Source organism: Agelaius phoeniceus, chromosome 18, assembly GCF_051311805.1.
Source record: "Agelaius phoeniceus isolate bAgePho1 chromosome 18, bAgePho1.hap1, whole genome shotgun sequence".
NCBI classification, from domain to species: domain Eukaryota; kingdom Metazoa; phylum Chordata; class Aves; order Passeriformes; family Icteridae; genus Agelaius; species Agelaius phoeniceus.
Window position 1 is genome coordinate 4,251,714 of NC_135282.1, and position 22,379 is coordinate 4,274,092.

General features: G+C 49.8%; 1 protein-coding gene across 1 annotated transcript; it reads left to right on the plus strand.

The window, feature by feature from the left end:
• Positions 1 to 1,392: 1,392 nt before the first annotated feature.
• MYO1H (myosin IH) lies at positions 1,393 to 21,805 on the plus strand. The gene is given in 33 exon segments (XM_054645787.2): positions 1,393 to 1,489; positions 1,492 to 1,556; positions 2,595 to 2,753; positions 4,147 to 4,262; positions 4,566 to 4,764; positions 5,189 to 5,269; positions 5,689 to 5,868; positions 6,223 to 6,321; positions 6,927 to 7,040; positions 7,361 to 7,432; positions 8,107 to 8,226; positions 8,524 to 8,591; positions 8,926 to 9,031; positions 9,549 to 9,629; positions 9,923 to 10,014; positions 11,354 to 11,448; positions 11,870 to 11,916; positions 12,098 to 12,178; positions 12,828 to 12,933; positions 13,541 to 13,658; positions 13,923 to 14,036; positions 14,329 to 14,405; positions 14,875 to 14,943; positions 15,541 to 15,625; positions 16,104 to 16,263; positions 16,638 to 16,721; positions 17,165 to 17,258; positions 17,784 to 17,839; positions 18,306 to 18,441; positions 19,217 to 19,284; positions 19,736 to 19,833; positions 21,114 to 21,213; positions 21,782 to 21,805. Coding segments are annotated over 33 exon segments (3,246 nt in total). The 5' UTR covers positions 1,393 to 1,407.
• Positions 21,806 to 22,379: the final 574 nt, after the last annotated feature.

Here is a 22,379-nt window from a genome sequence, read left to right on the forward strand (position 1 = left end):
AGCAAAACCCTTCATTGTAGTGAGGGAGAGGTTTTCTGATCAAGCTCGTGTCTTTAGGAGAGAAAGAAATCTCCTGGCTCCTGAGTGATGAGGGAAGGGAAATAATCCTTTAAAAGAGCAGTGTCTTGCTGGGCTCACGTGCACTGATGAGTCCTGGGGCATCTCTTATTCAGGGAAACACAAAAATTGAAGTGAACTTCCAGAAATGGCTGGGAACAGGGCACTAAAATGTGCTGGGATCATAAAATTATCAGCACCAGCAAAATACTGAGAAAATCTGGGCACAAAACAGGCCAGAAAAGAGTTGAGGAGTTTTGTCTGGTGGGGAGCAGTGTCATTTACTCATTAACAGACACGTGAGAGAAGTGGGTTAAGGAAACCTGAGCGGGGCAGGTGCTGAGGGGGAGTCAGGTTGATCCTTTCCTGCTTCCCAGCTGGGAGAGAAAGGAAAAGTGGCTTTTCCTGAGAGCTCTGTCAGAAGCAAAATAATAAAAATAATACTGATGAGTTATTATTATTATTATTAGCAGTAGTAATAGTATCTTTTCTCTCTCCCCCTTCCATGTTCCTCCCTGAACTGGCAGTGAGCTCTGTCCAGGTGTTGGTTTGAGAAACAAAAATCATCCTTTGTCTTCCAAACCAATGGAGCCTGAGCTAAGGGCAGGCAAAACAAATGGATGAGAGTGGTCATGTGCAGGGGAAGGGGAAAAAAGGATGTTAATATTTAAAGTAAAAGTAGGGAACTTTCTGACAGAAAAGTGATCACAATCAGGTCATGCCCTGGCTAAGGAAAAATGGGGAATTCTGAATCCTGGGGCTGGGGACAGTCAGCAAAGCAAAAAATGGCATTTCTTGTGTGTGAAGTGAGTGCAGGTCTGATTTCTTTATTTGTTATTTAAATAACCTGCTTTCAGGCGATCTTTCTCTCTGGAGTGTTGTGGTCTTGTTGCTGCTGAGCATAAATCTCAAAACTCAGCTCTTAGAGACAAATGCAAAGAACAGGCTGGATTAAAATGAGAATAACCTTAAAATTCCTGTTTAAGAACTGATTTTCCTGAGTTTGCCACAGTCATACAGGATACTGTGTGGTTGGGTCCTTTGCTCTTCATTTTTTGCAACCCTGCTCCCAAATCCACTGAGCCCCAATATCCACCAGTGCCTCATGCAGGCTCATCCCAAAATCCTCCCTCCAGAGTCAGGGCTTGCCAGAGCTCAGCAGGAACATTCAACTTGCTGCCTATTTCCAGTTTGCAAAGCTTCTGCTTTGGAAAAATCAAAATTAAATTTAAAAAAAGGGGGCAGAACCTGCACAAACAGAGCATCCCTGTCCTTTTAGTGCTTGGCGAAAACCTCACACACAACCACAAGGTCCTCTTGAGCAGTGGAGCAGCAAAATGGGACAAGGCAATGTCCCTGAGGGCAGGAGGAGAACAGCAAAGGTGCTGGGCTGGTGAGCACGGCCTGGAGCTGCTCTGGCTGCTCAGCCACGTTCCACCTTTAATTTTCCAACCCTGGAACCTTCCAAGGCAGCTCACTCCAAGGCAGTTTACTCCAAGGTAAGCTGCTCCAAATGTACTGAATTCGTTTCTGTCCATTTCTGCCTTAGGATAGGAATTTGTCTCTGAACTGGGTAACCCTGGTGTCTGTAAAAACAAAAGGAAACCCTGAAAAGCAAACTTTAGCAGAATATTACCATGATATGTGTGATGGAGACATAATTTGTGATGGAGACATAATTTGTCATACCATAATTTGTCATACCATAATACGTATGAAATATGTACACAAAAATGCTTATTTTATTTGCTAGCATGAAATTAGCAGCTTGGTTTAGGTAAATAAAAAGCACAGTTTATTTTTATAGCCTGGGAATTGAGCTTGACCCTCAGCAGTGAGAATTTCCCAGATGAATTCAATTTCTGCCATGAGGGGTCAGAAATGGAGGGTGCAAGAGGATTTGGTTGTGTCAGGGACAGCCTTTTTTGCACCTCTCAGCCTTTGGAGAAGGATGGGGGATGCTGGGCAGGGTTGAACATCCCCGAGTCCCTCTCTGATCAGTTTTATCAGCAGTGGCCGCGCCTCTCGCTGGCGTGTGGGGACATCTGCTGCCAGCACTGAAAGCTGGCTTGGAGCTGCTGCTGGGAGCACTGGGAATCACATTCTTGTGCTGGGTGGTGCTGTGGGATTCATCTTTTTTGCCTACAGGTCAAACTCCTCGCAGCCTTTTCCAGGGATTCTCCATTTTCATGCCTAGATCTGTATAAAGGAGAAAAACTAAGGGTTTTTTTTCTGGTGCCTTCCACTGTTTATTCCAACTTTATACATGGAAAATTCTGTCTAGACTGAGTTATTGAGTGTTCAGATCCTGACTGCATCTCCAGGGGTGGGTTTGTCTCAGTTTTTATGGAAACTGGGATCTTCCTTCCTGCTCACAGCAGCGAGTCTGGACTGGGAAGAGCCTGGATGGAATTGCCCTCCTTGGACAAGCTGGAATAATGATCTCCTGGAATTACCTGTGCAAGGCTGATTTTTGTCCCTGGGAAGGGCCCTCTCTCCCCCTCCCGACCTTGCACCCCACAATCTTTGTGTTGTAGAAGGAGGAGGTGGACGAGAACGGCGAGCCCATCATGGAAGGGGCTCTGATAGCCCGGGACAAGGTCGGGGTGCAGGATTTTGTCCTTCTGGATTCCCACACCAGCGAGGCTGCTTTCCTCAACAACCTTCGCAAGCGCTACCAGGAGAACCTCATCTATGTAAGTGTCCCTGAGGTGGCCTCATGGCTGCAGAAATGTCCCTGAGGTGGCCTCATGGCTGCTGAGATGTCCCTGAGGGGGCTTGTGGCTGCTGAGATGTCCCTGAGGGGGCCTTGTGGCTGCTGAGATGTCCCTGAGGTGGCCTCATGGCAGCTGAGATGTCCCTGAGGTGGCCTCATGGCTGAAGAAATGTCCCTGAGGTGGCCTCATGGCAGCTGAGATGTCCCTGAGGTGGCCTCATGGCTGAAGAAATGTCCCTGAGGTGGCCTCGTGACTGCAGAAATGTCCCTAAGATGGCCTTGTGGCTGCTGAGATGTCCCTGAGGTGGCCTTGTGGCAGCTGAAATGTCCCTGAGGTGGCCTTGTGGCTGCTGAGATGTTCCTAAGGTGGCCTCATGTCAGCTGAAATGTCCCTAAGGTGGCCTTGTGGCTGCTGAGATGTTCCTAAGGTGGCCTCATGGCTGCAGAAATGTCCCTAAGATGGCCTCGTGGCTGCTGAGATGTCCCTGAGGGGGCCTTGTGGCTGCTGAGATGTCCCTAAGGTGGCCTCATGTCAGCTGAAATGTCCCTAAGGTGACCATGTGGCAGCTGAAATGTCCCTGAGGTGACCGTGTGGCTGCTGAGATGTCCCTAAGATGGCCTTGTGGCTGCTGAGATGTCCCTGAGGTGGCCTTGCTGGTCAGGTCCAGGAGGAAGAGCTGAGTATCCTGTGTGTATCTAACAAGGTGTTGGTAGTGCCCAGCAGAGCGATCACCCAGGAGTAATTCATCTGCCTGAACTCCTGAAAATAAATCTCAGCTTGCTCTGAGTTGCCTTGCAAAGCTTTAAAGGACGTGCAGTAAATAGGGAGGGAATGGAAAAGGGAAGGCTGTGATTGAAGGAAGGCAGGACAAGGTTTGTCTGGGAAGGGCTGAGGGTTTTATTTTTGTGTTGTGTTAACTTGAGTGGGAAAAGGGCCCTGGAAGCACCAAGGGATCCCAAATCCTTGCATTCAAATTGTCAGGCTCTGAGCTTGCTCTCATGGTTCAGCTTTACTCATGACCAAGGAGATTTTGGAAGAAGTTTGGTATCAGTTTGGGAAGAGTTCTTGGTTGGTTTGGTTCTCTCACAACAAGCTCTGTACCAGTTTTGACATTTATTTATTTATTTGTGGATAATGTCCTGAGGTACTTGGCTCTTCCTTTGGGTTTTGGGGTGGAGCAGGCATCCCTTGCCTCCTCCTTTGGGATTTTGGGGTGAAGCAGGTGTCCCTTGGCTCCTCCTTTGGGATTTTGGGTGGAGCGGGTGTCCCTTGGCTCCTCCTTTGGGATTTTGGGTGGAGCAGGTGTCCCTTGGCTCCTCCTTTGGGATTTTGGGGTGAAGCACGTGTCCCACTGGGCTCTCTCTCCCTGCAGACCTACATTGGTTCTCTCCTCGTGTCTGTGAACCCCTACCAGGAGCTGGACATTTACACAGTGTCTCAGATGCAGCTCTATCGGGGCGTGAACTTCTTTGAGCTGCCCCCACACCTGTGAGTGTTCCCCTGGCATCTCTGTGGGTGTTCCTAATTCGGGATTTCCCTGTAATGCTCTCCAGCCACCACGGGGGTGTCCACAGTCACTAGGCCTGGTGTTTACTGTCAGGCCTTGAGTCAGGCTCAGGTTTTGAGCCCAGCTTCCACAGTGGGTATCCCTGCCCAGAATGAGATGATCCCATTTTGGGATTCCATGACCCTGTCCAACACTAAACCAGGAGTAAGAACTCTTGGGAACCTTTGCCATTCCTCCTCCTGTGCCATTCCTAATGGATGTTTCCCCTCCTGTGCCTGTCCCAGCTATGCCATAGCTGACAACGCCTACAGGGTGATGTGCAATGAGTTCAACAACCACTTCATCCTCATCTCTGGGGAGAGTGGGGCCGGCAAGACAGAGGCATCCAAGAAGATCCTGCAGTACTATGCAGTCACCTGTCCCACCACGGAGCAGCTCCAGACTGTCCGGGACCGGCTCCTGCTCTCCAACCCCGTCCTCGAGGTGAGAAACCAAAGGAAGACCCAAAAATGCAGAGGGGTTGGAGTTGGTGGCCCCACTGCTCGAGGATTCCCTGCAAATCTGCAGCTCTGAGCAAGAATGGCCAATATTGGCACAGCCTCTGAAAGAATATTTGGGATTTAGTATCATTTAATGTTCGGAAATTTGAATTTGGGGGTTTGATTTGAGGATGGCTGGAAGAAATACAAGAAAATAAAAGAAAACTGCGCTGTGCAGCAGTTCCTTAGGGCTAGATAAGAAAAATCAGTAATTGGTTAAGCTGAATTTCACTTTAAAGCTATGCAAATGCATTCATTTGTATTTTTTTAATCTCACTAAATTCAGTGGGACTTGGCTGAAGCAGCAAGTCTTGGTTACTTGGTCCCAGTGAGGTGAGGAGTGACTTTCCCTCTCTGCTTGCCCCCAGGCTTTTGGGAACGCAAAAACCCTGCGCAACGACAACTCCAGCAGATTTGGGAAGTACATGGACATCCAGTTTGATTTTAAGGTGAGAACAAACTCAGTGGAGCGCTGGGGAAAGGAGCTGTGCCTGAGAAACCCCCTGGATGCTGAGCAGGCAGCCCAGGATTTATTAATTCTTACCCTGCACATTTCTGACCCTGTTTTTGCAGACCTTGCATTTTGCAGGTGAGGTCACTGGTTATCCATCCTGAAAACTTCCAGCCTTGCTGGCAATCCTGGCAGTGCTCCACAGAAAGCTGGTAGAGAGTTCTAAAGCTCAGGTTACTTTTACAGGACAGCAAATCCTTGCACTGTTGCTGGACATTCTTAAGCAAAAGGTGGCAGATAAATGACAGCAGAGTTTGGCTTTTCCTGAGCCTGTTCCTCATTCCTGGGAGTAAAGAAACAGCAATCACGGGGATTATTGATATTTTTGGTGTTGATCTGCCTGCTTTGCTCTGCCAGGGAGCTCCAGTGGGAGGGCACATCCTCAGCTACCTGATTGAGAAATCCCGAGTTGTCCACCAAAACCATGGAGAGAGGAATTTCCATATTTTCTACCAGCTGCTGGAGGGGGCAGACAAGGATCTGCTCGGCTGGCTCGGGCTGGAGCGTAACCCCCAGAAATACACGTACCTCATCCAGGTCAGTGGGAGCTGCAGCTGCTCTGTGGCTCATCAGGAATTGTAGGGATGGAAAATGCAGCTTGGGCAGAAGGTATTCTTACCCTAAAAATAAGGGATGGCTGGAAGATCAAGCTCTGCACAGCTTCAGGCAATTTATGGTGATGCTCTCCACTCTCAGGGGTTTGATTTATTTGGGGTTTCCAGTAGAAACTGAAAGATTTGATCAAAGGAGCCATGCTCAGGATTAATAACAGTGAGAAAACTCACTGAGGGAACTGGCAGTGAAAGCAGTGTACCCAGAAGTGTCTGTTTGCTGATAATAAAAGTTCTTTATCAATTAATTGTATTAATTCATCTTTCTTTTGCTGCCCAGGGTCGATGTGCCAAAGTGTTTTCTATCAATGACAAGAATGACTGGAAAATCGTCCGGAAAGCTTTTTCCATCATTGACTTCACTGAAAAAGATATCGAGGTACTGCTGGTGAAAAGGAACTGAGCAAGGGGATTTCAGAGACGAGGGCACTGCTCTTTTCCTGAAGTGATGGGAGCAGCTGTGGAGAGGGGTGAAAGGTGGAGCAGGACACACTTTGGGTAGTCAGGACTGGAGGGGCTGACAAGAAACATGGACAGGGACTTTGGACAAGGGCCTGGGGTGGCAGGACAAAGGGGGATGGCTTCCCACTGCCACACAGTAGGTTTGGATTAGATATTGGGAAGAAATTGGGTCCCTGGCACAGGTTGCCCAGAGAAGCTGTGGCTGCCTCATCCCTGGAAGTGTCCAAGGATGGATGGGGTTTTTTGGAGCAACTTGGGATAGTGGAAGGTGTCCCTGCCCTGGCAGGGGTGGAACTGAATGATCTCTAAGTTCCTTTCCACCCCAAACCACTCTGGGATTCCATGATTCAGTGGGATTGAGGGAGTGGGCGGTGAAGGGCACGATGCCAGGGGTGGCACTGGATCCTCTGGTTCACCTCCTTCAGCCCGGCCAAAATTCTGTTAATTAATGGCAGAAAAGATCAGCACCACCCCACAGGGCTGTGAGAAATCACGTTCTAATGGAATATCTCCCATTATCAGCATCTCTTTGGAATCGTTGCCAGTGTCCTGCACCTTGGGAACATCCAGTTTGAGGAGGACAGCAACGGCCATGCCATCATCCGCGACGGCTCCCAGATCAAGTGGATTTCCAAGGTGCCTCTGCCCAGATGGGCTCAGAATTCCCAGTGCTGGGAGGAAAACCTGAACCTTGCTGGGATTTTCCTATTGGTACAAAATATTTATTCCCAAAAGCACAAGGGTAACTCTAAAAATACCCAGCTCTTGTTGTAAAGCACCTCGAGTTTTCTCCCTGAAATTTCCTTATCTCCTGTGGCTCCAAGATGGGGGTGGCTGGGGAGGGGATGGGGGTTGTGCCCTGCTGATCACACAGTGCTGCTTATTTGAACAGGGAGGATTATTATTCCTTATTTCCCGTGGCTGTGCTCTGAGTGCAGATATTTCTCTCCCCGCAGCTCCTGGGTGCTCACCTGTCCATCCTGCACGAAGCTCTCACCCACAGGAAGATTGAAGCCAGATCCGAGGAGGTACCAGGGAGTTCTGTGAGGTCCCAGATTAATCTGGGAGACTCCCAGCTGGGGGGTGGGTGAGGAGCCAGTTCTGAGTGTAAACCAGATCCCTCTGACTGTCCCTCTCCTCCTCCACATCCCCTTCTTCCAGCCTGAGACGTTAAACTAAAATATATTGGAGTTTTATTGCTGAACAGGGCAGGAGCTGGTAAAAAACTGGAACGGGGAATTGTATTTGAGCCAAACAATTTCCCCTTGCCCAGGCCACGGTGCTTCCTGGGAAATTGGGCTGCACAAACAGAGAAAACCACTCTTTGAACATTATATATTTTTATTTTAATAATATAGAAGTAAAATGAGGTCAGAATATTTTCCTGCTTCGTCTAAATTAATACTCACCAAAATGTAGTGCCCCAAACCTGCTGGCAGCTGGGGATACACCAGGCTGAAGGAACACTAGTGGAAAATAAAGCTGTAGGGAAAATCAGGGAATTCCAGAGTGGTTTGGGTTGGAAAGGACCTTAAATGGTCCAATTGTCACCCCCTGCAGGAATGGCTGCAGTCCAGGGGTGGCTGTGCTGTGCTGTGGGACAATGTGGCTGCTTCTCCAAGCCACAGAGGTGACCTGGCTGTGCAGAGGTTTGCTCTGATCCCCATGGTGCTCATCCTCTCTGGGATATGTTTATTTCCAGGTGCTCAGCCCACTGAACGTGGATCTGGCATTCTACGCCCGGGACGCCGTAGCAAAAGCAATTTATGGAAGGACTTTCACTTGGCTGGTCAACAAAATCAATGGCTCTCTTGCCAACAAGGTTGGTTTCTTGTCTGGGGTCCTGAGTGCTCCTAAAATGCTGAGCAGTTTCTCCAGAGAGGCCCCACAACCCCCATCCCCAAATATCTGGGATGTTGGATAATTGCTGCTGGGACATCCCCCAGCCCTGAGCTGGAAAACCCTTTAGTTACTCCCTGTTAAAGAGTTTTAGCAGTTCATTACCTGCCTTAAAGTGGCTTCTCCACTGAGATTTCTCTGAAAGAGAAAGTTTGAAGTTCAGGTGAGAGCAGCTACCTGCAGGGAAGGAGCAATGGCAGAGCAGGGATGTTTTTGACAGGACCCAACTCAGAAAACAGTTATTGGCCTGCTGGATATTTATGGCTTTGAAGTGCTGGACACAAACAGGTAAGGGCTGTTCCTGGGATTTGGGGTGACCTGGGGGTACAGGACATTCCTGCATGAATTTTTGAGAGTGCCCTCAGCCCAGTACAGGGCACTAAAACCTGGGTGCAGGGTTTGCTGCACCCCAGGAAAAGCTTTGCTTTGGGCTGTGGTGCAACAGTGGGGGAGCAAGGGGTGGGCTGGTTTGTGTGGGAATGGGGGGTTTGGTCCATGTAAAAATGGGGAATTTGGTCCCTGTGGAAATGAGGGCTTGGTCTCTCTATGGGAATGGGTGGAGGAAGAAGCAAAAGTGCCCCTGGATCGCATCAAACCTGCTGCTCATTTAACCTCCCTGAAGTTTTGAGCAGTTCTGCATTAATTACTGCAATGAGAAGCTGCAGCAGCTGCTGATTGAGATGACCCTGAAGGCAGAGCAGGAGGAATATGAACTGGAAGGCATTGAGGTAAATTATATTTCACCCTCCCTTTTCCCTTTGAACTGCCATTGCACTGAATGCTTTTGATCACCAGTGTGAAAGTCATCCTGCTTTTTTAGATTGTTGTTGTTCCCATGGGAAGTGTAGGATTTGCAGGGGTCTCTTTCTGTAGCCCTTTTGAAGTGCAATTTAGCCCAGATTTAATTGACATCATTCAAGGAAGAAGTAGGACCTTCCCCAGAACTCAGATGCTCAGCAGTGACAATGTCCCTGGAGAATGAGGGATTCCAGCAGTGTAAAACATGGAAAGATGGAGAGGATTTATGCAGAGAACAAGAGGATGGTGTGGGCTGCTGGGAGCAGGAGAACTCTGGAGTGGGATCGTGGATCACTGTGCTGTCACCTTTTCCCTCAGTGGGTCCTAATTCACACCACTCATTTCAGGGGGATCTGAGGCTGTATCTTATTTAAGTTCCAAAGAGCTTTAAAAATTGCAAACAAAAGGTCTTAATCTAAAATTTTTCTTCCTTTTTCCCTTTTCCAGTGGGAACCAATCCCATATTTTAACAACAAAATAATCTGTGACTTGGTTGAGCAGAAGCACAAAGGAATAATCTCCATCCTGGTAAGAACAGAGTTTGTGCTAAATTAAAATGCAGGCCTGTGCCTTGCTCTAATGGTTCTTAATCACATTTTACCCTCTAATTATGGGATGGGTCTGTGTTATCCAGAACATAAACACAGATTCCTGTAACAAACACCCAGAGGATCCAATTTGGGGGGGAGTTAAAGGTGGGGGATGTTCTGCTTCCCCCTGCAATGGAGCTTTGGGTTTGTGGGGCAGAGTTGCCCTAAATGTTGTTGTTGAGGAGGGAACATGAGCTCAGAGCAGCTCTGATCCAGTGTCTGCTGTTGCAGGATGAGGAGTGCCTACGGCCTGGGGAAGCCACTGACTTGAGCTTCTTGGAAAAGCTGGAAGAGAAAGTAGGAGACCATGCCCACTTCGTGACGTATGCATTTACCCTCTGTATCCTATCCCAGACCCTTCCCATCCCAAATCCATGCCAGGGCTGGGGAGGGAGCAATCTCTGCCTTGTCCCAGAGGGAATCAAAGAGCCCATCCAGTGTCTGATGTTGGAAATCTCCACTGGTGCATCCGGGGTGCTGGGAGGTGTGAGCAGGGCTCTGTCTCTTCACTGCTCTGATACTGAGCTCTGGGTCTGTCATTCCACACCAAAATCAGGGGATTTTAACCCAGGATTTTAGCTCAGGAAGGTTAAATGGCTTTGGCCATAGATGGCTTTGGTCCCCAGGGACTCCAGGAAAAGCTGAAGATGTTGTGACAAGGAGCCAAATGCCTGAAGCTGAGGGGGGATATGTAAATATTTACACCCATCTTGTTCTGTGTGAGCTTGGAGTACGAAGAGGAGAGAAAGCGCTTGTGCTCCTCTCCCCCAGATGAGTGACATTTTGGTTCATACTCCATTTGGAGGGGGTTTGGATCCCGTTTTGGTGGCAGCTGAGCGCGTTGGCGCCGAGCTGTGCTGGCACTTCCCTGCAGGAGCTGCTGAAGGGCTGTGACAAGTCATCAATTGAGAGTCACAGTGCTGAGCTGTCACTGTTCCTGCAGCTCTGAACTCCACCACAGCCAAGTGGAAAATTTGTAGCCAACTTCCTTGTCACCACAATGTGCCTTAATGCTGTTCTGCCTGATTAAAAGCTTTAAATAGAAGTGCTGGAGCTACTTCCACGGGATCTGCTCTTGGAAGGAGCTTTGATACACAAACGTGCTGTTGTGACACTCAGCTCTGCTGTTTGTGACTGCTTACAAAGCTGAAAATTCAGCTGTGAAGTTGCTCTTTTTTTTTTTTCTTGTTTGGTTCCTTTTTTTCCCCCCAGGAATCCTTGCTTTCTGAAATATTCCTGCTATTCTTGAACATTTGGGATTCTTTCATTGTATTTGGGTTCTCGCTCTAGGGCAAAAATGTCTGAAATCCTTTCCCCCCTGGGTTTGCTTTGGGGTTGAGGAAGCTGGTGGCTTTTTTCCCCCCACATAAGCAGTAAAAATGTATTTAAATGGATGTTATGGGAAGAAATAGAAATACTTCTGGAATGGGTGATCACTGCCAAATGGCCATGAGTAGATCCCAGACATCCTGAGGAGTTTATGGGAGCTGCCAGCAGGGAGAGATGAAGGTCTGCTCAAAGGCCGTAACTCCACAGTCAGAGCCCCATCAATAGGCTCAAACACCACCTTTCCAGCTGTCCCCCAGCTGTGGCTGTCCCCAGGCTGAGGGAATCTCTTTGCTGCTCTTTCTCCTGGTGTTCTGTTGGGTTTTCCCCCGGCAGGCGCAAGCTGGCGGATCAGAAGACGCGGAAATCGATCGACTGGGTGGATTTCCGCCTCCTCCACTACGCTGGAGAGGTCACCTACTGTGCTGTGGGTGAGTGAGAGTGGCCAGGCTGGAGCTCCTGAGCTGCTGTGGGTGAGTGGGAATGGCCAGGCTGGAGCTCCTGAACTGCTGTGGGTGAGTGGGAATGGCCAGGCTGGAGCTCCTGAGCTGCTGTGGGTGAGTGGGAATGGCCAGGCTGGAGCTCCTGAGCTCCTGAACTGCTGTGGGTGAGTGGGAATGGCCAGGCTGGAGCTCCTGAACTGCTGTGGGTGAGTGGGAATGGCCAGGCTGGAGCTCCTGAGCTCCTGAGCTTCTGTGGGTGATGGTGACTTGATGGGCAGAGGAATTACAAATTACCTGCCCTCTGCAGGCACTGACCTGCAAGTCTTAAATGTGGCTGCAGTGAGAATTTTGAGGATGTGAATGTTCCTGTTTTCTTTTTTATTTTCTTTTAATTAATTTTTTTTTTCAGGATTTCTGGAGAAGAATAATGATCTGCTGTACAGAAACCTGAAGGAAGTAAGCACAAAAAAGGGATGCTGCTCTTTTACATCACCTGCTTGGTGCAGAATATTTATTTACTTTCTGTAGCAAACAAAAACATCCTTTTCTCTTCAGCACTGATCTTTAGGGCTGTTTTGCTCCCAGGAGGAGTAGAAAGGCTGCTCAATAGGTCAACTTTTATCTCCTCCTGTTTTAGGTGCTGTGCAACTCCAAGAACAGCATCATCAGGGATTGTTTCCTCTTGTCAGAGCTGGACAACAGGAGGAGACCAGAGACTGTGAGTTCTGTCTTTAATCTTAATTCTGAATATCATCTCAGCTCCCCAGGCCTTGGTTTAATCACTGATCCCTTCCTCAGTCCTGATGGCCATAAACTAAAACACAACATGAACTAAAACATGACAAGGTCTGCCTCAGCCTGAGGAAGAGCTTTCCATGGAGCTGCCCAGGGAGGGCCTGGAGTCATTCCAAACCCACCTGGACACATTCCTGTGTCACCTGCTTTGGGTGACCCTGCCTTGCCAGGCGGTTGGACTGGGTGATCTCCAGAGGGCCCTTCCCACCCTATAAATTGTGGGGGTTTGGGATTCCTGCACTTGGTGGATGGTTTTGCTGCCATCCACCCCTGAGAGCTCCCTGGCAGAGGAACAGTGGTGCTGCTGAGAGAGCAGCAGCAAAGTGACATCCCACAGCACATCCCCCAAGGAGCTGAAGGGCTGCCTGCTGTGTCCAGATGTGTCCAGCTGCATGGCCAGGGCTCAAATGCTCCAGCTCAGCACTGACACAACTGACCACGCTCCAAAAACTCCAGGCTACCAATGCACCATCAGCTTTTGCTTCCAGGGTTAAGCTGGATGCAGGGAGTCAATTTCCCTCCCTGCAGGGAGGAGTTCCAGAGCTCAGGAAGTCCTTTTGATGCTGTCTTAGGTTGCAACCCAGTTCAAGAACAGCCTGACGAGCCTGATCGAGATCCTGATGTCCAAGGAGCCCTCGTACATCCGCTGCATCAAACCCAATGAGAACAAGGAGCCTGGTGAGGCTGGGCCTGGAGGCTCTGCTGAGCCCAAGGAATGGGCAGAGGGATTTCTTTGGAGCAGGGTGCAGTGTGTGTATGTTGTGGAGATGTGTGGGAACCCAGGAAATTCCTCTGGCTGCCCTGGAGGGCTTGAGCCCCTGCCCAGTCAGAGACCCTGGCACAGAGCCCAAGCCCCCTGTGCCTTTGATTGAGCCCTTGGAAAAAACAATCACCAACCTTTACATGAAGGATTACAAGCCATGACAGTTTAAGTAGAATGATAGTGAATTTATCACGGGGTGAAAAAGTAGATTTTGGGGTTTTTAGAATGGGGGTTCAGGAGGCAAGATGGAGGGATCTGGGCATGTCCAGCCTTTCTCCTTCTTCTTCTTCTTGGCCTCCATCTTCTGCTGTGATGTTGGCACTTACAGATTGATTTAGAGTAGAAGCTCAGTGTCTAACATAGGTGATAGGTATTGGGAAGTAAACACTGTTCAAGCTGGCAGCAAATTTGTCCCCGTGGGTAACTGGGGGTTTGGTTCCTTCCTGATTTCCCCCAGCACGTGGGTCTGTGGGTGAGCTTCCCCAGGCAGAACTGACCAGTGGAGGTGTGCTCTTACTGCAGGGAAGTTTGATGATTTCCTGATCCGACACCAGGTGAAGTACCTGGGGCTGATGGAGCACCTGCGGGTGAGGCGCGCCGGCTTCGCCTACCGGCGCAAGTACGAGCTCTTCCTGCAAAGGTGAGGGGGCTGCCTCCCCTCTGGCCAGGTAATCCTGCCCTCCTGAGGGCTGCAGAGCAAGCAAAACTCCAGTCCCAGTAGTGAGAGTTGTCAGCAGAACCCCCTCTGCTTCAAAAATGTCCTTTGCCTGTTGTTATCTGCATCGCTTTGATCTGCTTTGGCATCTCCCGCCTTGAGTGAAGCAGAGGGAGTTTCAGGGGTGGTTTCAGGAAGGATTTCTTCAAACTTCAGGTTGTTTGCATTGATGTCCTGCTGATCTTTCAGGTACAAAAGTCTCTGCCCAGCTACCTGGCCACACTGGCATGGGCCAGCAGCAGAGGGTGTGGAGAGACTCATCAAACACATTGGTTACAAGCCTGAGGAGTACAAATTAGGAAGGTAAGTTCCTTGCTCTGGCTGCTCAGTGTTTGCTGTCCTGACTGTGACAGGAGCAAGGAGAGAGATAAAACCCCCAATGCACAAATTTCCTCATTATTTTTACCTATTTCCATGGGAGCTTCAATCCAACCTCATTTCTTCCATTTCTGTGTTAGGGGTCCAGCTTCTCCTGCTTCCCTGGGCAGTCCAAGGCAGCTCAGGCTTGAGTGGCATTACAGCTGTTTGGGGGGCTCTGAGCCTGCTCAGGAAGGATGGCTCACCATGGATAACCTGCTCCTGGTCTCTTTTTCAGAACCAAAATATTCATCCGTTTCCCAAAGACCCTGTTTGCCACAGAAGATGCCTTTGAGTACAGAAAGCACCTGCTGAGTAAGTTCCAGTTCCCTTGGCCTGGGACCTTCTTCCTGGCTCTGGCTTGGGTGGGGCTTGGAGCAGCCTGGGATGGTGGAAGGTGTCCCAGCCCATGGCAGGGATGGAGTGGGGTGGGCTTTAAGGTCTCTCCCAAGCCTGGCCTGCCCAGCTCTCAGAATTTATGGAAAACTCAGTAAAGTTGCTCCAGGCTGGGGGGAAATCCCTTGAATTGTGGATTTGTGGCTCCTTTGGAGCTCTTCAGTCCTAGGAGTACCTCCCTGCCCAGATGCACCAAGTGCCTTTCCCTTGGGACTGGGGTCTCTTCTGTCTCATCCTAGGAGTTCCTTGAGCAGCAGAACTGAGGGCATGGTGCCCACAGGGGCTGCTTCTGGTCCCCTCTGTCCCCTGTGCCATGGAGAGGGCAGGAGCTCAGCTCCTCACCCCCCTGGCCCTGCAGGTGCCAGTGATGTCTCTGCCTTCTTTCCAGTTTCAAGACTCCAGGCCAAATACAAAGGATTCCTTGGGAAAAGAGCCTACCAGAAGAAGAGGAAAGCAGGTACAGGCTCTGCAGTGGGGGATTCTCTCAGGGCTGGGGGCTTTCCACAGGGCCTGGAGCCTTGGGAGGTCCCAGATCCATGGTGCTGTGGCAGCACTTGGGGTTGTTGGGGTCACAGGAGGTGGCAGCTGCACCCAGAGCATTCCCAGAGCTTTTCCAGAGGTTCCTTTGGTTCTGTTTGGATCCTCACACCATGAGCTGCTCTTGGCTCAGCTGTGGGAGCAGCTCTGAGCAGCAGCAGCAGCAGCAGCTTCTGTCACACACTGGGGACATTCTGGGGTACCTGGGGTTGATCCTCAGCTGCTGGGGGAAAAGCCCCTCTTATCACAGCAGGCTGATGTAAAGTGCAGGCTCTGTAAAGCAGCTTTCTGGGCTGTGGGCAGGGGGAAAAACAATTCTGCAGGAGGCAGAGCAGGGACAAGGGCTGGCCTTGCTGCTCAGCCCCACAGCACAGTGGAACTTGATCCACCACGGAGAAGAAAAACATTCCAAACTTGCTGTTCCCACCAGCTGGCTTTTAGAGCTGCAAAATAACCAGTTTTAGCTCCTGCTGGGCGAATGTGAAGGCCAAAGCCCAGGACTGGTTCCCTCTTGCAGCAATCAAGCTGGAGGCCTGCTGGAGAGGAGCCCTGGCACGGAGGGCAGCCAAGAAGAGGACGTGGGCAGTGCAGACCATCAGGAAGTAACTATCCCAACCATATTGCCCAGCCACAGAATCCCACCATGGTTTGGGTTGGAAGGGACCTCAGAGCCCATCCAGTTCCCCCACCCTGCCAAGGGAACACCTCCCACTGTCCCAGGCTGCTCCAAGCCCTGTCCAGCCTGGCCTGTGGCACTTGCAGGGATCCAGGGGCAGCCACAGCTCCTCTGGGAGCCTGTGCCAGGGCCTCACCACCCTCACAGGGAAGAATTTCCTCATAATTTTTATCATTCCCTCTCCACTCCCCTAAACCCAGCTCCTGAGCCGATTCCTTCTGAGCTCCAAAGCGCTGTGGTTTGGCCAAGAGAACTTGGTAAAAACCTGTCAATATTTAGAATATTCTAAAGCTTGAGATTTCCATGGCTGACCCTCAGTGTACCTGAGCTAACACCAGCGATCCTTAGCCTGTCCCTCCCCTCATTTCCATGGATTTCTGGAGGTCACAGGATATTTTCTGTAGGTTCATAATCGGCTTCATCAATCGGAAGAAACCCCTCTGTGAAGAGAACAGGGACTTTGTGAGGCTTTCACAGTACCACTACCTGATGAAGCTCCGAGACCACCTCCCCAAAAATGTCTTGGACAAGAGCTGGCTCCAGCCTCCCTCCATCCTGGAAGAGGTGAGGGGTCCTGGAGGCTCTGGGAGAGGTGGAGGTGGCGCATGTTTGGTGGCCATGTGTGTGCACATTCCAGGTGGGAGAAAATGATCTGCTGCTGGCTCATCCTCTGTTCAGAGCCTTTGGAAAACCCCAAGATCTGCTGTGTTTGGGTGGGAATGGGTGGAATAGCAGAGTGGTTTGTCCTTCAAGAGAAATGATGAAGCTCCCTGTTGGTTTAAACAATAAAAAGGGAAAATGCACTGACAGTAGAGTGAATTCACAAGCCCTAATAAAGACAAAATTAATCCCGTGGGGTTCTAGGCTCATGGCACAGGCAGAGCTGTTTGTACAACTTCCCTACTTTATTTTTTCCTGATTTATTTTTTTTAATGCAGACATCAGAGATGCTCCAGAAAATCTGCGTGAGGAACCTGGTGAGGAAATACTGCCGAGGGCTCAGTGCTGAGAGGAAAGTGCAGGTAACACCCCCTGGAATGCAAATGTGGCAGTTCAAACAGGTGTGATCCCTGAGGATCACCTGGGACACAGGCAGCACCTTCTGATCCTGCTGCTCCAGTCAGTCCTTCAGGGATAAGAGCAAACTTCTCATCATAGGAGAGCAAACTCCTGGAGCCAGGTGTCCCTCATGATGGAGAGGGCAGACAGGTGGAGCTTAATTTAATGGCATGAAGTCTGCTCTGCATAGAATTGGAAAAGATCCATAAATACCAAAGATCTGTAGGATTTTCCCAGAATAACCCAAAGGTGCCAGGAGAAAAGCAGCACAATTCCAAGATTCCATGAGTCAGGCAGGCAGCGTATGAGCAGAAGGATGCTGTGGGAGTGGCAGTGTTTGCATTGTCCCTGCTGGTGTCCCCTGTGATGGAATTCTGAGGGTCAAGGCTGTTCCTTCTCCCATCAGCTGCAGCAGAAGGTGGTGACCAGTGCTGTTTTCAGTGGGAAGAAGGAGGGGTACCTGGAGAGCCTCAGCCAGCCCTTCCTGGAGACCCGCCTGAGTGAGTGCAGCAAACCCCTGCAGGCCTCAGCCACGTCTTCCTGGCTCTGGAAATTCCTGCTTGACCAAACAGGCTCTCTTTTCCCAAGAGAAATTCCCTCCTGGCAGAGGCAGCATCACCTGCCAGTGGAGTTCCTCCCTGTCACATCGAGTGACATCACATCACTGCTGGGTTGTTCTCAAACTGGGGGTACTGGGATCCCTCTGGGACAGAAAGCCACAAACCTGAGCAGAATTCCCTGGGGGCTGGGATGGACCAGGGTCTGAACCAACAGCAGACCCAAAACCAGGCAGAAACTCCCGGTATGAATTTACTTGTCAGGCAGGAAAAGTCACCAAAACGGGTCTGGGAGCAGCTGGAGGTGACCGCCCTCAGTTTGGAAGGGAGCATTCCAAGGGGGGAAAGCCAGTTGGGATGAAGACAGCTGAACCAGCTCTCTGGAGTTTGCTGGGGAGTGGGGAGTGTCTGTCTGGGGCTGTGGCTCTGGCACCCACACCCAGTTTGTTTTTATGGTTTGCTCCTCAGAAGAGAATGACCTAAACCCCAAAGTGCTGCAGCTCATCCGTGGGGAGAACATCAAGGTAAGGGAAGGACAGAACTCTTGGAATTACATTCACTGGAGTCCTGGAGCTGGTTGCTCACTCAGGGACTGGTGAAGAGCAGCAGATTTGAGATTTGAGCAAAATTTGAGACAGGTCTAAAAATAATTGAGAAAAATAACTGACATAATTGAAAACCTAATTAAGAGTTAAGATTCCTTTTAATGAAAGCTTAAGTAATATTCCTAGCCCTGTCCAGGGGAGGAGCAGAGCTGGAGTGTCCCTGCACTTCCCATGGTTATGGCATAGAGGGCACAGGGACCCCATCATTCCCAGGATTCTGCCTCCTGAATTTCCCAGTGTAGGGAATCCAGATCCCTGTGAGCTCAGACCTGCACTCCACGGGCAGAGCTGCTCCTCTCTGAGCTGCTTCCAGCCAGGAAAATCCAAACCCCTGGAGCAGGAGCTTGCAGGGGTGGAAATGCTGATTCCAGCTCGTTGTTTTCAGTACGTGACCCCCGTGGTGAAATACGACAGGAACGGGTTCAAGGCGCGGGAGCGGCTCCTGGTGCTCACCCAGAGCTCGGCCTACGTGGTGGAGATGGCCAAGATCAAACAGAAAATCGAATATTCCACCCTGAAAGGTACCTCTGGGAGTCGCTGTCCAAGGCTGGATGGGACTAGGAGCAACCTGGACTAGTGGGATAGGTGGAATGGGATGATCCTAAATGTTCCTTCCAACCCAAACCATTCCGTGATGGTTCTGTGGGTTGTTGTGGGGATTCCTGTCCTGCCAGGCATCCTTTAAGGAAGGATGACATTCTGAAACTTTGTCTTGCAAAGATATTGGAATGATCTGTCCCTCTTTTCCTGGGGGCTGGACAAAGCCTTGAAGGATGATTTTATGAGTAAGAGTTCCTTGAAATGTTTAAATGCAGGAGGACATCACTTTCTGCTGACACAGAGAGGAGAAAAAATGACCCAAACCTTTCCTAGCCTGGTTTGTGGGCATTTTTTAATCCTGGCACTGTTGGAACTACAGTTCAGGGGTAGAATGGATCCTTTCCCCTCTCCTGTTACCAAAACCAAGGCACCAGGGAAAGGTTTGGGGCAAACAGCTCATGCAAGGGTTTAAATCACCACTGTTGGAATTGTGCTATGGACAATGGGTGACATAAAGGGACCTTCAGAAGATATTTTGAAAATTCAGATTAATTAATCAATCCAAGTAGGAGCTTTGTGTGTTTTGCTCTAAGAATGGGAATATTCTTCACTCTAAGGAAGGACAGAGCCCTCCTTCAGGAATGTGATTTCCCCTTTATCCATGTGGGGCTGGAGTTGCTTCTCCTGGGGGAAGCAGCTGAGGGTGGTGTGGAGCTGGGTTTGGTGTTTTCCTTTAAATTTGGGCTTCTTTTGAAGGGATCTCCACCAGTAACCTGAGTGATGGGATCGTGGTCATTCACGTTCCTGAGGACAACAAGCAGAAGGTAGGAAATGGGGATGGTGGCTCAAGTGAGGCCATGGGGCTGATGCCTCCAATACCATCCTATGAACTCCTGGAATGACACAATTCCTGGTGTTTATTCAGTGTGTAATCAGCCAGGCCTTCACATCCTTGCTGTCTCAACATGAAAACTTTCACTTGGAATCCCAGCCTGCCAGGGAGTGGTGGAGAATGAGAAGATCCCCCCTGAGCCTCCTTTTCTCCAGGCTGAGCTCCCCAGCTCCCTCAGCCCTTCCTGGTGTGGCTGATTCTCCATCCCCTTCTCTGGACACGCTCCTTCCTTATTTTAGACCAAATAAATCCTAAATAATCCCTGGAGAGGGTGTTTAAATTGGTCACTTCTGCCTGGTGGTCATTCCAAAGGAATTTCTCTGCACCATCAGGTGCTGGGGTGATGCCAGGTGACTTTATCCCTCTTTTTTTGTTGTTTCCAGGGAGATGTGATCCTGCAGTGTGAGCACATCTTTGAGACAGTGACCAAGCTCTGCATATTGGCCAACAAGCAAAGCGTTGTTAAAGTGGTGAAGGGCAGGTAAGGAAGGCAGGAAGGTGGATGGGTAGCCCTGGGCAGGCTCAGTTTTATGGGAAAACCTTTTAGGCCTGGACTAGGTCAAGACTGTTGAATCACCCCAGCAGACATTGCCCAGAGCTGTGCAGCAGCATCTCTGTTTTTGTGACTTTCAGAGGCACAGGGAGATGAAATGGGATGCAGTGAGAGAAAATGTCTTAAAAATCATTCCAAAGAGTCCTTGTACCTTGCTGGGGGTGCTGCTCTGCTCTGACAGCTGCCCACGCCCCACCTGCCCAAACCCAACCTATTTCTAGGTGATTTTATTTTAAACCCACTTTTTTTTTTCAGTTTTCTGATGTGACCTGGGCATGAGGTCATGGCTTTAGTGGTTCCACAGGGGATCCCATTAGCCTCAGGAAAGCCAGCTGGGAAGCTGTGGGTCACATCAGGACAAATGCTCCTCTCCCAGACAGATTGAGGAGGCCCAAAATGTGATTCCTCCCAGTGCTCCTGGCAGGTGGATGCAGCCCATGTCTCCAACCTCTCTGGGAATTGGAGCTGGCAGGTGAAACCTGCAATTCTGCTCCAGCTTTTCAGCCTGGCCTTTGCATTTCAGCTCTAATTAGATTTGGTGTGCTCAGTGCTTTCCTCCAGGTCAGATCTGCTTAGCTTCCAGTGCTTAATTGCACCAAGAAGACTCAAAAAGCCTGGGCTGGGCAGCCTTGTTCCATTCATCAACCCCTTGGGCTCGCTGGGATAATGCAATTGTTTAGGAAATTCACCTAAGCTGGAGGCTCTGATCTGCTCCTCTAATAAGATTTGCCCAGGGAACAGAAATAAAGGGGGTTTGGAGTAAAGCCTCTTGTGGGGAGTGCTCTCCAGGGGCTGTGGTGGTGTTCACAGGGGGTCCCAGGACAAGGGAAGAGATGAGAATCTTGACTCCATGTTTCAGAAGGTTGATTTATTATTTTATTATATATATTATATTAAAATGATATATTAAAACTATACTAAAAGAATAGAAGAAGTGATTTCATCAGAAGGCTAGCAAAGCAATAGAAAAGGAATGGAATGATAATAAAATCTTGTGACTGACCAGAGAGTCTGAGCCAGCTGGGCTGTGATTGGCCATTAATTAAAAACAACCACATGAGACCAATCCCAGATGCACCTCCCACAGCAGCAGATAACCATTGGTTACATTTCGTTTCTGAGGCCTCTCAGCTTCTCAAGAGAAAAAATCCAAAGGAAAGGATTTTTCATAAAATCTGTCCATGACAAGGGCCCTCCTGTGCTTCCAGCCTCCGGTTCCGCGTGGGCTCCGGGAAGGAGGGGACCATGGTGTTCACCGTGGGGCCAGAGCCTCAGGTCTTCAAGGACAAAACTGGACAGCTGACAGTGGTAAGGCCTCAGCTGAGCACAGGGAGCCACCTGGTGCTTCCCCCTTTGGATCTCCACCTGCAGAGAGCACAGCCCCCCCTTCCTGGGAGTCCAGGAGGGCCTGAGTGCCCTCCCAAAGCAGGAGGTGACCACTCTGTCAGTGTCACCTGCAGGAGGTGATCCAAGACAGGGCTGGGAGCTGCAGGTCCAGGGATTGTGCAGGAATTGGCCCAGGGATGGGGGCAGCAAGGCTGGTTCCTGGTGTGGGCACTCAGAGAATTTAGTCTGACCCAAACTCAATGTGAACCAGCAAAATGAGGCCTCAGGGGATGTTTTCCACCTCCCTCAACCAAGTTATGCCTGAAGTGAGTTGGGGGATGGAGGGAAGGCACTTCTTGTCACCCAAGCAGATCCTCTGAGGAGCTGACAGCTCCAAGGAAGAATTCCAAGTGGAGTTCTCCATCCTGCAGAGGAGATGGAGGGAATTGTCTCTATCTACCAATGGGCAAATAGAAACTCCACCACCACCTCTCTTCCCAGGCACTTTGAGAATTCCTGATTTAATGGCTCCTTCCTCTTCTCCTCCCAGGTGTCAACCCCAAAAAAGTCTTGATGAGAACCCATTGCTGTTCCCTTGGCTGGGAACAGAAAGGAGCCTGCAGGATGAGACCAGCCCTCACATCTCCCCTGGAATCTCTGATGCCACAGGGCTGCTGTGATTTGAGAGTTTGTTTGCATCTTTTAGGCTCTTTTTTTTTATAGCTTAAAACTATTCAACTATAGATTAATAAAATCCCTGCTGTTGCTGTAACGTTCCCAGTAGGAGACGCTCGTTACGTGGTCACAGGGACATTTATCCCCAAAGTTCCAAGGTAAAATCTCCATCTCTGAGAGGTCAGGAAGGATTAGGACAGAAGCCAAAAGGCTTTTCTAGCTGTACTTTGACTCACGACTCAGGAGCACTGCAAGAAGTGCAGAGCAGTATTAACCCTGGTCTAAAAACAATTTTTCTCAAGGCAGAGTGACCAGAGAGAATCCCAACAGCTGGGCCTCTCCCACAGGGAGGGCTGGGAGGTCAAACTGACATTAATTAGGATGGAGATCTGATATTTCATCCCAAAAGTTCCTCCAGCCACACAGCCCATGAGGCCATGGAGCTCCAAGCAAGTAATAAAGTGACACGCATG